The 15,886-nt window shown below is 35.8% G+C and overlaps 1 protein-coding gene across 1 annotated transcript; it reads left to right on the top strand.

The window, feature by feature from the left end:
• The first annotated feature begins 7,999 nt into the window (after nucleotides 1-7,999).
• On the top strand, nucleotides 8,000-9,336 carry LOC121737151 (forkhead box protein D3-like). The gene has a single exon (XM_042128720.1). The coding sequence runs from the start codon at nucleotides 8,016-8,018 to the stop codon at nucleotides 8,880-8,882; it is 867 nt and encodes a 288-aa protein (XP_041984654.1). The 5' UTR covers nucleotides 8,000-8,015; the 3' UTR covers nucleotides 8,883-9,336.
• Nucleotides 9,337-15,886: the final 6,550 nt, after the last annotated feature.

The following is a 15,886-nucleotide window of genomic DNA, read 5'->3' on the forward strand; positions in this document are numbered from 1 at the left end:
AACTTAGTAGTCTCAATTTACCTGTTCTATTACCCTGCCGGCTGCCACGTACAACAGTGTTTTTCAACCAGTGCAGTGCCAACCAACCTGGGGCTGGAGGTTGAGAGAACAGCTATTTCAGTTTAAAAACAGTAAAGATTAAAAATATTATACTTACCTATAATAATTATAGTAAGAGAATTTTTACATAATATTATGATGAAGCAAAAAGGGGGTCGCAATTTTTTTTTATAAAAAAAGGTCGCATCAAAAATAAGTTGAATACCACTATACAATGGTATAGTGTGGTGTACGCCATACAAAGAAAGTGCTGCCAGCTGGCGTCACAAGTTCGAAACTTCGTAATTAACCCTCGGTTGGTCGCGTGGGGTCTTTAAAAGCCCGGAGTTTGCGAAAACGCGAAAAAACTATATTTAAATTAATAGTAGCAACTCCGCTCTTTAGGTAGCTTCCTAAAAGGAATTATATTTCGATATAATTGCCACTCATCTGAGCTCGCGTACATGTATTGTGTGTTACAGATGTTTTTATTCACGCTGGGGTCTTTAAAGACCCCAGGTGACCAACCGCGTAACTAAATTCAATTTGATATTTTCATACAGTTTTCACACCAAAATGGATTTTTTTTGTCATTTTCCTTGTATTTTAATAATAAATCAATTAAAATGTACGTGTGTTGGTTCTTATTGTTTTAGACGCACGTCTAAAACTTCTAGTAAGCGATATAAAACAATATTTTCCAGAAATGCATATTTTGCTATGTAGACCAAAACGATGATGATTATTTTTTGGTGATGACTAGAAACTAATTGTCGCTATAAAACCATACGTTTAAAGTATTAAAACAGGAAATTGTATAAGATATACAAGGTTTTGGTGCTGAAAATTTGTCAATGTTTAACATCCAATAGTTTATATGTTATTTGGACTTAGCTTTTAAATTTCATTTTAACTTACAGGAAATTTAACTATTATTTCAGTTATCTACTCGTTTTACCACAATTTTAAAACTATGTTGAATTTTTTTAAATTTTCCTATCTTACGGTTTCCACTTGAAACTTTTTGACTTCTAAATAAATAAATAAATAAACGTTTATTCTGCCACCATTAAGTGTTACACATAATATAGGTCATATACAAAACTATTATAACTTCTATTTTTAAATTGTGAGTTTCGGTTATAAGTATTCAAAATATAATTAATTTTTTGATTTACTCTGATTAATATTAAAATAAATAACAATAATTTGCAGAAAAAAGTAAAGAAATAAAAATTGATGCCATTTTTATGTCATTTAATTTTCGGGCTTTCAAAGACCCCAGGTGACCAACGGCGTTATTTAAAAAGCGCGACCAACCGAGGGTTAACAAATATCATATTATAGTATATTTGACCCGTCTACAATTTCTGTACGTACGCGCCATAGATAATTCAATATATAAACATGGTACGCGCGTTCCCTCAACTGCTCCGAATGAACAAAAATAGTTTACTGCCAAAGTACAATCTAGCGTGAAACTAGATAGTAACAATATCTTGGGTTCTTTCATCTTTCTATTAGTTGTTTAAGCCATTGAACAACAGATGGCATTAGCACATAAGTGTTTTAAAGGTTGTCTCTTGATAATAGAGGGCGACATGAGTATCTAAAAAAGTAAAATTATAATTTTATAATTGCTGTACTTATTTTAATGTAAATCACTAGACGTTATTTATATATAATAACATTTAAAAACCACTTAACTTAAATAATTTCAAGATATTTTATGTAATCAGTCATATATTACCTAGCTACTTATCAATTAACTACTTTGATATTTGTTTCCTTATTTCATGTCAAACTGACCACAACTTTATCATCATGTAACATTTTCATCGTCTGTCATAATATCTATATTCTATATCTATTTATGTAAGTACATAATATTATAAAACAAAGTCGCTTTTTTTCCCTCATGTCCCTTTAATCTTTAAAACTACGCAACGGATTTTGATGATTCTTTCAGTGTTAGATAGCCCATTTATCGAGGAAGGCTATATTTTATCACGCTAAGACTTAATAGAAGCGAATAAATAGAGGAAAATGTGGAAGAAATTGGGGAAATTATTTGAAAGGGCTAACTTGAACGCCCTAATCTCAGGAAGTTCTGGTCCGATTTAAACAATTCTTTCAGTGTTAGATAGCTGGAGCAATTTTTATGTTATTTGGCACATATAATAAGTAGACCACGTGAAGGATCATAGGCTATCAATTCTAATAATTTTTTCAGTGGCTATAGGTATGTTTTATACCCGTGCGACGCCGGGGCGGGTCGCTAGTTTTCTATAAAAAACGAAATCTATTGAAAACCAGCTTGGTTCACTATATTAAAATATTATCATATTTCAGTGTTCACCAAAGAATCGTTCGTCGATCTTTGCGGCCGCCCACTAATGTTTACCAACCGCATTACCTGCCAGCGCTTTGACGGATTACCTCAGCTTACCCGAGTTTACCTGTGCTTACCTCAGATTACCTGTGACGTAGATCAACAGGCAACAGCCCACCGTAAGCTATACTCGAATATACAAATATTATAACAAAGTGTTCTTCAATGTATTGTAGTGCAATGCAGGCTTAGCATCATAATATTATGCATGCTTTCATAGTAGAAATGTGTGGGAATAGAATTTGTAACACAATGTCTCACTATACGTACCGCGCGGCTTCGCCAGCATAAATTAGATAGGTATTTCACAGACAAATTAGTCCACAAAAACTCGCATATCATCCTTCACGTGGTCTACTTCTTATATATGCCAAATAACAGATAAATTGCTTCAGTAGTTAGTGAGATAAGCCATTTGAAATAATTTCACCCGTTTTTTCCACATTTTCCTTACTTCGCTACTATTAGTCTTAGCGTGATAAAATACAACCTAGTTATAGTCTTCCTCGATAAATGGGCTATCTAACATTGAAATATTTTTTCAAATCGGACCAGCCTGCCTAGCATACGCCAACGAGATATCTCACTCTACATGTTTTCTCGATGTTTGATGGTTTGTCTCTTCATCTCTATTGACCCTTAGCATGACAAACATTTTTTCTCGCGTAGATCTATGTCGAGATTTTGACATTATGAGACGAGTAGTTTTTAATTATGTCGAGAGTGAGATATCTCGTTGGCGTATGCTAGGCAGGCTGTAGTTCCTGAGATTAGCGCGTTCAAACAAACAAACAAACAAACTCTTCCGCTTTATAATATAATAATATTATATAGTAGGTACCTATAGATCATAATGGTCTCATAATACTACCTTGGTCCAAGATCTAAAATATCTATTAATAGTATCTAATATTACATATTAGGTATTTTAAATAGCATAGTATGTATTTACTGGCTTATGTATTAGACCATGGACCATTTAGGTACTAGATGACGCCCACAACTCCGTTTCGCCAAAATTTATCACACGGGAACCGTACATTTTTCCGGGACAAAAATCCTATGTCCTTTCTCGGGACTCAAAGTATCTTCAATGCCAAATTTCAGCAAAATCGGTTCAGAGGTTTAGGCGTGAAGAGGTAATAGACAGACAGACAAACACTTGCATTCATATCTAATACCTATTACTTAGTATTTAGTATGGATAAAGCATAAAGTTAATATACCTAGCGAATATTAACTTTATGGGATAAAGTCGAATAACGCAGCGTGTTTTAAAACGATGACATTACATCTTATCAAACATTTCTATAAAAATAAGTTTTCTGTATCTGGGAGCACGGCAGTGCTCCAGCCAAGCTTTTTAGCAAAGGCACTGCCGTAGCATACTTTTCTCGGAGCGGTTCGCGGCTTTTTCACACCCCCTTTATCTTCGATGTTAACAAAGCTAGGGATTTAGAATTTCGGTGACTAGGAGCAAGTATTAAAACTAGCTTGACCTCAAAATTACATAATATTTCGATAAATAGTTTAATAGTTACGTTACTACATTTTGTCACTCGCTGACTGACAGATCATCAAAACTCTAAGGTACTTCTAGCAGACTTCGAACCTTGAAATTTGGCAACAAGGTAGGTCGTTATCCACAATGAATGGAAAAATTATGAAACTGGCCAAGTGCGAGTCGGACTGGCGTACATAGGGTTCCGTACCGTAAATTTGTATGGGAGCCCCCCTTAAATCACAAGTTTATGTACTTTTTATTACTTATTATTAAAGTTGAAATACAATTAAGTATTTTTTGAAATTTTCAAAAACCTTACTTTTATCATTATGGATATAGATCAAAAAAGGGCAAAAAAACGTGTTTGTTGTATGAGACCCCCGATTAATCATTTATTTTATTTTAGTTGGACTATTAGCTTTTATAGCGACAACAAAAGTACATAATTTGTAAAAAATTAAAATATCTAACTATTACGGTTCTCGAGATCTATCCTCGTGACACACGGACGGACGACAGACAGACAGCGAAGTCTAGACTCATTAGGAATAGACTCCCGTTTTCATCCTTTGTGCCAGGATACCTAAAAACTGAAAAGTATAATATAACTTTATTAAATTAAAAGAAAAGATTTTTATGTTTGTGGCTTTGCAATGAGTTTCAACTTCATAATAATTATTCTATGTTCAAAAGGAAAAATAGTGTTAACAAAGTTAACAATTAAACTATGATAATTAAATTAGATTAAAATATAAATGAAATCAGAACTGCGAATTACGATGTACACTCCATACTCGCTCGATAGATGGTGTAGCACTCCCTTTATATCGCGGTATCACTTGTTTGCGGAGTATAATTATTATGGTTTAAAAAAATTAGGGATAGGTCGTTATACTCAATCGAAAGTAACATCGGTGCACGAATAACCTCCTGAAAGTTCAAAAGTTGTTGGGCTATCGTCTTAGAATTTGTACATTGTAGAAGTACCAACCTGTTATTATCAATTATTTTACGACCTAGAATATATACCTAGAGATAGAGAATGGGTACTTAGCTAAGTACAGAAAAGTTTTAACGTGACCTGAAAAAAAAAGAAACCTTAAAAAAAGAAATGAAATCCACCCAAAACATCAAATGTAAAAAGGAGCCAAGCAAAATATTGCATAGCCATGAAATATATCTATCGTAAAAAGTTTTCAGATCATATTCAAGCCGAGCCTTCAACTTATTTTGTAATTTAAATCAACATTCAGCGAATTTATCAATAGTTTTCTTTATTTTATAATTATGAGAGTGCCGAAATATGCATGCAAGTATGCACGATAAATGGCTGAAATATGCACAAAATATGTACAAGTCACTTATTATTAAAATTTATTATTTTTTAAGAGCTTTCTGGTGGTGCCGTTAATAAAAGCGTCGATTTTTTATAATTTCATCAAATCCAGGATTTTTCGTTTTTTATACAGCACCAATAATAATTTTCTACCAACAATTTCCAATTGCAATCTTAATATTAGCCCATGGAAGTTTAATAAATCGGTAACTATTTTATTTAAATTTTTTACTAATGTTTCCAATTCCAACTACAAAGAAAAATGTTGTTTCTAGAAAGATATTGTACCTATCGGGTGTATTGAAATGGCGATGGAGCCACATAGTTTAAGTGTTTTGATCAATCGTACCTCTGTTTTGTGGCCTTACTGTATGTCATGATAGCTAGTTTTGTCTCCAAACTAGCTATCATGACATACAGTAGTACGAGGACATAAAACTACCGAAATATGCACTATCAATGAAAAATTGCCAAAATATGCACTATCGCCTAAAAAGTGCCATTATATGCATTTGCATATGCAAGTATGCAAATGCATATAATCCGATCTAGTAATCCGTCTAGTAATGACTTTCCTGTTCTGAGGTAATGACACAGCTTTTCATGAACTAACTAATTTAGATCATCAACTTAAAAGAAAAGGTACTCATACATTACTATTATAGGTACTACACCCTAATTAGGTATACACTTACAAGTGACCTCCAAACAACAAAACACAGTTAACTCGAAAATTTTCATTGAAATCAGTCAAGCCGTTTTGAAGGAGTAAGACAAGCAAGGGTTTCACATTGCGTGTTCGTAGCGCGGTCCCCACTCAGCCGAGAAATCGGTAATCACATAGTCAATGTGAGCGATTTTATCAAAGTATTAAAATTGGTACCATTATACCTATTTAGATAGATCATGACGTACTTACCAATACGCAATGTAATAAAGGAAGTCTGAATCTTGACTGATTTATTAAAATATGAAAAAGTTTGTAAAGTGAAACCTTATAATAATATCTACCAGCTACAAATAAGCATTTCAGTTTTTTTTACATCATAACTATATACTTTTATACGTGGGAGAGCCATGCTTCGGCACGAATGGGCCGGCTCGACCGGAGAAATACCACGTTCTCACAGAAAACCGGCGTGAAACAGCGCTTGCGCTGTGTTTCGCCGAGTGAGTGAGTTTACCGGAGGCCCAATCCCCTACCCTATTCCCTTCCCTACCCTCCCCTATTACCCTATTCCCTCTTAAAGGCCGGCAACGCACCTGCAGCTCTTCTGATGCTGCGAGTGGCCATGGGCGACGGAAGTTGCTTTCCAGCAGGTGACACGTTTGCTCGTGTGCCCCCCTTTTTTTATAAAAAAAAAAAATACAAGGTGTAACAAAACAAAGTGATAATACTTTAGGGTGTGTATGAGTCCCGTGCCCATACAAATCACAAACAATTGGCCTTACAGCGCTGCTACTTTCACAGTGAACTCTTTATATGGAACACACGTAATAAACACTTTAGGGTGTGTAACCCTAAAGTATGTATTATCACTTAGTTTTACACCCATATATTATTATTAAGAAGAAATTCTATTGGAGAACGAAGGTCTATAACTCTATACTCTACTATATAGTTCTAAATAAATCAGTAGCATTATCTACATCATAACAGAACAAAGCGCTAATCAAAATACGAAACAAAAAGGAAATGGAACCACATAGTAAACGATGTCGAATTGCGAACGGTAAACAGACCGAAATTCCTTCATTATACCTACCTACTGACGTTCAATTTAAATAACAGCTCGCAAAGCTGAAAAACAAGCCGTAACCAAAGTTGAAAATAAATTAGCGACTCCCTACCCATCCCACTGTATACATTGTACGAAATATTATTTGCTTGCTAGACTATAATAGGATCCACCGCCCCGCCCTGACATGTTAGCTTTGGGGACGGCCCGCCTCCCTACCGCCGCTCTGATTGGTCATTATCGTCTTCTGTCCCACTCTATGTATCTTCCCTCTCCGTCCCCCGCGTAGCTTTTCCCTCGACGCCCCAGGGGTAAATGTTTTGGTAGGAAACACACACGAAGGTTTCCACAGCCGAGTATTGTCAGTGGAATATTTTTTACGGGAATTTATACCTGAATTGTGTTAGAAATTCCCTTTATGAGATTTCATAAAGACTTCTTTCAGGATCAAATATGGATAAATGTTGATTTTGCCGACTCGTTTTAGAAGTTGTATATTTATTTGTGCTACATTGGTAGTCTTTGTAAATTACTATAGAGTATTCTTAATGCCTCCTGAAATACTTATAGACTAATATTTTTCCTAAATCTGTAAAAATACCAAGTTTGAGATCAGAAAAACTTGACTAATTAAGTAAGAGCTTTATTGAATATATGTATTGATAAATGGTAGAGTTTTCGATAGTGAACTTAAAAATAAAGGGTAAAATGTCCATAAAATACTTTAAACCGATGAGGATTCATTGAATAGACAAAAAATAACAAAACGTTAACATTTCAACAAAAACAAAACTGTATGACATTCCGCGAAGTTAAATCGATAGGACTAATAATGATTAGCGACCTGATATTCGCACAAAGCTCCGACCCGCAGTAATAATAAGGACAACTGTTGTGTTTACTGATACGTAAACGAGGGAGGTCGGGGCGGGGCCCGGGCCGGGGCACGCCGCGCCTCGCGCCGCGCCGCAGTCGCCGCCTGACGCTCGCGGGATGTGACGCGCGATGGACGACTGCGAGCTCTACCGCGACATGCTCGTGGACGGCGACCTCCCGCTCGACCTGCGCCCGCCGCCGCGTCTCTACCTCCCGCACTACCTGCACGACTACCCGCATGAGGACGCCTACGTGTCCGTCGACGAGGACACCCCCGACGCGCCACCGCCGTCCAGCGACTCCGAGTTCAACGCGCCGAGCCCCACCGACTCCAAGCCCAGCTCGCCCAAGAAGCCCAAGCAGAAGTCTTCGTCCCAACTCATCAAGCCCCCCTACTCGTACATCGCGTTAATCACCATGGCGATCCTCCAGTCGCCGCACAAAAAGCTCACGCTGAGCGGCATATGTGAGTTCATCATGACGCGGTTCCCGTACTATCGCGAGAAGTTCCCGGCCTGGCAGAACTCGATCCGGCACAACCTCAGCCTCAACGACTGCTTCATAAAGATCCCTAGGGAGCCGGGGAATCCCGGGAAGGGTAACTACTGGACGCTGGATCCGCTCGCGGAGGACATGTTCGACAATGGCAGCTTCCTGCGGCGAAGGAAGAGGTACAAGCGGCCGGCGCCGTCGCTGCAGCACGCGCACGCCGTCGTCGCGATGCTGGCGCGGGAGGCGTACGCCCCGCTGCTCCCTCTCCCGTGCTACTTGCCTCCCTCACCGCTGTTGACGCTGCCGAGGCCCCCGCCGGCGGCGCTGCGCCCCGTGCCGCTGCCCCCGCGGGCGCCGGACCAGACGGACCCCAGAGGAAAGAGATCGAGGAACGGCTTCTCCATAGAATCCATCATCGGGTCCCAGGACAGCCATGTGGAGCCGCGACGCAGCGCCTTCTCGCCGCTCCACCCGGCCGGCAGCCCGGACGACTGGGCCAGATGAAGGACCGGCTGAGACCCGGGACAGGACTTTTAGTGCGAGTGCAAGGCCGTCGCGATTCGAAGGTACTGTGTGTAAAAATGTAAAGATCTCTTAACTTAGTCGACGACGTAGCCACGACCAAAGCGACCGGAGTTTGTAAAATATTTTCTTATGTAAAATTAATGCGTTTACTAATATAAAATCGTCCGTATGATTAAATTAAGCGTACTCATAAACTTTCGTAATTCTAACGGTCTTTTTGTAATGAATACCTCATTTTTGTAAAAAAAAAATGTATTTTTGCGTGTTACCTTCGATGAAAGCATTGATTTTGAAATAACCGAAGCATCTTTTCTCTAACTTTTTACGAAAATATTATTTTGTGTATCTAGTCATGTATGTACAAAGTAGGGTTAATATTTGATATGTAAATAAATTGTACAATTTTGTTTAGATAAGTAGCTTAGTATGGATTGTTCGGTCGACACATATTTTGCCAAAATAAATGCTGTATTTATTATGTTGTACTGTAGTATATTTTGTGTATTAAATAGTTTGATAAGTTCAAAATATATAAGTATAAACTATACACGCCGGTTTCATTTACAAGTCAAGCTATTTTCAGGTTTTCTAACAGAAAAAAGAACAAGAAAAAATAAATTAATACTTTTTTTTTAAATTAGAGTTAGGACTTAGGACCAATCAAGTAGAAAAAGGGAGCATAGCATAATCAGAAAAAGCTATAACTGTAATCAAAAGACAATTAATATTATATTATGGTAAAAACAGTGTTTATTAAATTTGAAATGGCCAACGTCTTAATATTATTGTTTTATTTTCTGACTTTGATACAATGCAAAACAATTCTAATTGTAATTACTATTATAGAGTCATTACACAATTTTAATGTCTATTATCTCTGATCATATTTTTCACGGTAGTTCTCACGATTAAAAAAGAGTTTATTAGATTGATTGGCAAAGATTTAGACATGAATGACCTATTAGTTAGCGTTGAGCCACAAAAATATTAAAATAAAATAATAATAATTATTACTTACAAAATACACAATTCACATAATATTAATTAAATACAAAAATACTCGTTTATTTTATATAAATGTAGGTTTACCGACACAGTATTTTGTACGTTGTAAAACCCCGTTCCTGAAATTGGCCTAGCTACGGCGCTACGCCGCGCCGCTACGCAGTGCAATTTTCCGTCGCTACACAACCGTCGCTCGCTTGCCGTCGGCGAGTGATTACCAAAAGATAAATAGTTTACAAAAGTATTCCTTTAAAAAATCAAGACCAATTTAATTCTCTAACATTTTACTTGAGAAGAAAGCTGATAGTTTTTGTACTATAAAAGATTGTTGCCTATGTTATTCTCGTCAGAAATACTTTATTTAATATGGCTATGAAAAAACAGCAGATGCTCCTCTTTTTGTACCATATACTAATAAAATATTTAACCTAAGTATGTTACAAAAAATACTTTAAAATAAAAATATAATGTAGGTAACATTCTTCAGAAGGTAAGTACTTATCCTGTTATCCCTGCTATGAAAAAGTTGCAGGGTACCTAATAATTGTTTTTATTATCTAGCTTTTTTATCAACCATGTAGGAAAGCAGCAAATTTTTCCATAAAATCAACTTTCTTGATATACATATATTTTTTAAAAATAACAACTTAATATTCTACATCTATGTCAATAATATTTTTTCATTATTTTCTTTTACACACGTTTAAGAACATTCCAATTATTTTCGTTATTGTTTTTGAAGTAGGATACACTTTATTTTCTCTACCTACAGGCTTTTCTATGTTTCAACTTTCAGTATAAGTAGACATAGTATTATGATGGTTAGGTATCTTGGCATGGGCTTAGACGTCGAATACTGCAAACGTTTTTGTTTGTAAGATTATTATAAATCAAAAAAAAATATTTTTATAGCGAACTAGATGTTGCCCGCAAATTTGTTACACTAAAATCCTTCCGTATTTTTCCGGGAAAGAAATGTACATAATATTATATAGACTTACTTCATTCCAGTCCCGAGACCTGCATACAAAATTTTTATATTTTATTTATTTTATTTTGTACTTTTTGCACAATGTACAATGGCCGATTTAATGCCATATAAAATAAGAGAATTTCTTAATAATATAAGTGCAGTGGTTTAAGCGTATAGAATCAACTGACAGACACATTTTCGCATCTTTCGCATATAAGTATGGATTACGTTTTGAGAGGATATTGACATTAAATCAAATAATATTATTTTGAACAAATTCTTCACTTAAACTTCTAAACGTTAAGTCTACACGAATTAATATAGAGGCTTAGCCTTAAATCTGAATAAACGGCGTAACAGACTTAAAGTAGACCATTCGAATTTTCTACACCAATATTTTTACCTTAGTAAAATAATTATTTATTAATAAAATATTTGTGTAGAAAATTCGAATGGTCTACTTTAAGTTTGTTACGCCGTTTATTCAGATTTAAGGCCAAGCCTATATTAATTCGTGTAGACTTAACGTTTAGAAGTTTAAGTGAAGAATTTGTTCTAAATAATATTAATCATGTAAAATTGTCCACACATAAAATATAATATTTTCTCAGTCCCTATAATATTATAACACAACCTTTTTCTCGTAGTCGGTAAACCAGTTCATATCAGATCTTTCACCAGCTACAATGTAACAACAATAGGTTATAAAACAAATTGTTTTATCTTAAAATAATCTTCTATCAATAACATTTGTATCAACTAACTAAACATTTGTTTTGGGATCGCTCTATCTTCTGTATTTGATGTTGCTAATTTTGTTATTACAATACATTATACATTGTTGCTAGGGTTAGCAATTTTTGTTGTTGTGGAATAGCCAATAATGTTCCTTAATTTATTTTTATTTATTTTAAAGTCCGATTTCGGTGATTATCACAAACTTAGGATTTATTTTATAGTGCCAAAATGTCTTCTTACTGCGCAATGGCGCAGATAAACCTAGAAACTGTAAAATAGCACAGGAAGAGAGTTCCTATCAGATGATTTTTGTAGCGCACATGTAAACAATATAAAATAGTGTACTACTAATGTTTAAGATGGTTTAAATCAGCTACACCCAACCTGCAGTCCGCCGGGTCTTTATCAGTGTACCGCGTTTAGTTAACCATTTTGATATTCATGCCCATCAGTAAAATTGTGCGAAGACGTCGCGAAATAGCAACATTTCCGATAGCAGTAATAATTATTAACATTTCGTTGAGTTTCAGCGTTTATTTTCTAGGAAATTAATCTTCGGCGAGCCTCCGGTTTCAGCTGTGATTTTGGCCGAGGACACGAAAGTTAATCTCGTAAATACCTATTGCGATAGAAAGGGATTTCATATCACTAAGTTTTGTTTCACCCTGTTGTATATTGTGTATTTATTCCTTGTATACATTTCACTGTAAAAGAAGCAGCAGCAGTATAGGCAGACTCATGACGCTGGGACGCTTCACTATGGAAAATGGTAGAACTAGAGCATATCATATATGGTTTTTAAAAATACCACAATTTGAATGAAATATTTATTGCATTCGATTCTCTAATAACCAACTCATCCTAATCAGACATTTTTTTGTACTAAAACTGCATAAATATATTTTTTTAATAGGTTAAAGTACGTTGAAGTAGCGGATGGCTCATTCAAATGTTTGCATACACATAATTCAAATGAATATTGTGAAAAAAGTATTTAGCACATGCATGCGGTTTTGTACATTTTAATGTGCTTTTTATTTTTGAGTAAGTACTTAAAAATTGACATACCCTATTTTTCACTTTTTTTTTCGTCGAAGGTTATCACATTTACCCACGTCTCCCCACGCGAAAATTTATGTGTTATTTGATAGCCTAACTATTCATAAATTAAAAATTAAAAAAATCACCTGCGGAAGTTTGCGGTCCTAGAAGTTATGGGAAAAAATGTGATAGAGGTCGGAGTAGATAGTTCGGTATCTTTTGCGGTTACTGCTGACATAGTTTACAAAAACAATATTAACCACAATATTTTGATAGCAATAGCTTATCATCTATTTCGCACTCGTCCTGCGTGAGTAAATATGCATAACATTGATATTAGTACGTATTTCATATCTAAAAAACAAGTATATAAGGGTAAGCAAATACGTTCAAATTGCATACTTCAGCGTGTATTTCATATTAAGTGACACTTATTTAAATTGATTATTTCCATTAAAATGACAACTTTCAACTGTACTAAGGGCGATTTCATTATTTCCTATAGGTATCGCAGGGGCGCTTGCCCATTCAAATCACAAATAAAATGTTGCTCTTTTAGCGCTGCTACTTTCACGGTGAATCAATTTCTCTAATCATCACTTTTTTTTATAAAATAAGGGGGCAAACGAGCAAACGGGTCACCTGATGGAAAGCAACTACCGTCGCCCATGGACACTTGCAACATCAGAAGAGCTGCAGGTGCGTTGCCGGCCTTTTAAGAGGGAATACGCTCTCTTCTTGAAGGTTTGCAGGTCGTAATAGGTCCGGAAAAACGGCTGGTGACAGTTCGTTCCAGAGTTTTACAGTGCGCGGCAGAAAGTTACGCGAGAAACGCACCGTGGAAGACTGCCTACATAGTATAAAACAAAGTCGCTTTTTTCCCCCTATGTCCTTTTGTTCCCTTTAGCCCGGCCGCACATTGTCCGAATTCTGATCAGAAACAGTTGAATTTCGCCGGACCGCCACCCCGCACACTATCCGAAATATCCTTCCGGCGAGTTCGAGCTCACTCGGCTCAGTACAAAATGTAAGAGACAGCGCGGACGTTCAACTTTATCTGATCAGAAATTTCGGACAATGTGCGGCCGGGCTAAATCTTTAAAAAAACCGCAACGGATTTTGATGCGGTTTTCTTTAATAGATAGAGTGATTAAAGAGGAAGGTTTATAATTAAAATAACATTCATTGAATAGCGGAGAAAAACTGTTATTCTCGGGGTTGTTTATGTGATGTCGTAAATAATTTAATTTTTTTCCGCTTACATTGCAAACGCAGGCTGAACCCTACGAGATTTATCAAAATAATGTAATAAGTATTGTACACTATGAAAAAGTCTACAGAAAACTTTGCGATGGTATAATATGTCTATCTCTTATGGATATCCCACAATAACATTTTTTGTCATTTACTTTTAACTTCAAATAATGGCTAATTTTCGAAGCGATTTTAACTAATACGGCAATAATCCTTATTCAATTAAATACTTTAAATTACATAATTAATTTAATACAGATCTATATGGCCTTTTAAAGCGTATGATTTAAATGAATATTTTCGAAGATATTACAGATTTAAAAATGGCGGAACGTAACTTGTGCGGTGGTACCGGCTAATGTGGGCCATGGGTAGTAATGAATATTAATCAAAACTACTGAATCGATTTTAAAATCATTCTTTCAGTGAGTGACATAGGCTATATTACATAAAGGGAGAGGATGGCTCGGCCATGCCGACTGTATGGGCGCCGCAGACTCGATCGCACAAAAAGTCTGTCGTCTGCGATCTCCCAAAAGAGTCTGTAATGCGAAAAAATGTGGCATCTATGTGAGCTGCAACTTCTAGTGATACATAATTAATCAATATAAACAGTAAACTAAGATGACCTCGTTCACCAGATTGTCTAAATCCTCGCGATTAAGACTGACGTGGGCAGCCCTGCGCGCGTGTTTGTGCAGCAAACACGGGAGAAATGTTATCTGTGTTGTAACGTGATTTACCTGACAACGTCACGATCTTAAACGTGTATAGTTTGCGTTATGACTGAAATTGCAAAAGTACACAGTACGTGCCACTAGAGTCAAGGCAAGGTTTTAGTAAAGCAGTAATACAAAAAATCTGCTAAGAGCGACACAGACTCGCGCACGAAGAGTTCCGTACCAATATAGAGCAAAAATAGGCAAAATATGTGTATTTTTGTATAGGAGCCCCCCTTACTTATTTAATTTAATTCTTAGTTTATTAACCCTAGAGTACTAATCATCGCCTGACAGGCCGCGTACGGCCAGTTTTTTTCAATTATTTCAAAAACACGTTCGCGAGTCAAATTGTGCTTTCGCGCCAACTCCGCATACATCTTGCTGCAGACCTGAGACCAAACAAGACTTCCCCTTTTCAAAATATAATCTACTCAATCGCCTGGGACGCGATCATTAGTATTAACTTTATGTTATATTTTGCGTATATTGTTGTATATTGTTTTATTTTGCGATTTTTTACAGCTTGTAGCATATCATAATCTACCAAATGCTTATTTTATTTTTATATAATCCCTTATAAACCCCAAATCATAGATATTTAACAAATGGGAATTCGGACAGCGAAACTAAGGACTAACTGGAGTCGATCTTTATGATTAAGACGATAGCGCGGCAGATCCTTATTCTGTTCCGTTCTGGCTGAAAGAAGACCTACAAAATAAAGCATTAGATGACTTTGAACCCTCGAAAATTTCACTATTACATCAAACCACTAGTAATTCGTCAAGTTCACCAGTTCAGATCGATCGACTGATCTCCAAATAGTAAGAATTTAAAGGCGAACTTCAAATTAGTGTGTAGATAAAAGTATTATGCTACCAAAAGTTAAATAATGTGTTTTATAAAGTATGTATGTTGAATAGTAATATTTATGCCAAAAAAGTAAAAATTTAAGACTACTTTTTATTCTACAAGACTTGTAAAAGACCTAACTTTACAAGAAAAACTAATGGTAAGCTTAAGTTTTAAGTCTAATTTTAAGACTAATGCTATTCTTAAAGAAGAATTTGGTTTTAAATTTTCGAAAAGTAAGGGATTGGCCTTTTAATTTATGCTATATTTGTAAAAATATATTAAAAAAATAAAACAATAAACAAGTTTTATTTCAAAAGTAGCCTCCCAGGCGATCATTAGTATTAAGCGGTGGAAATTTTATATTAGTACTCAAATACTATACAATGAAGTATTTT

This window comes from Aricia agestis, chromosome 20, assembly GCF_905147365.1.
Source record: "Aricia agestis chromosome 20, ilAriAges1.1, whole genome shotgun sequence".
Lineage (NCBI taxonomy): Eukaryota > Metazoa > Arthropoda > Insecta > Lepidoptera > Lycaenidae > Aricia > Aricia agestis.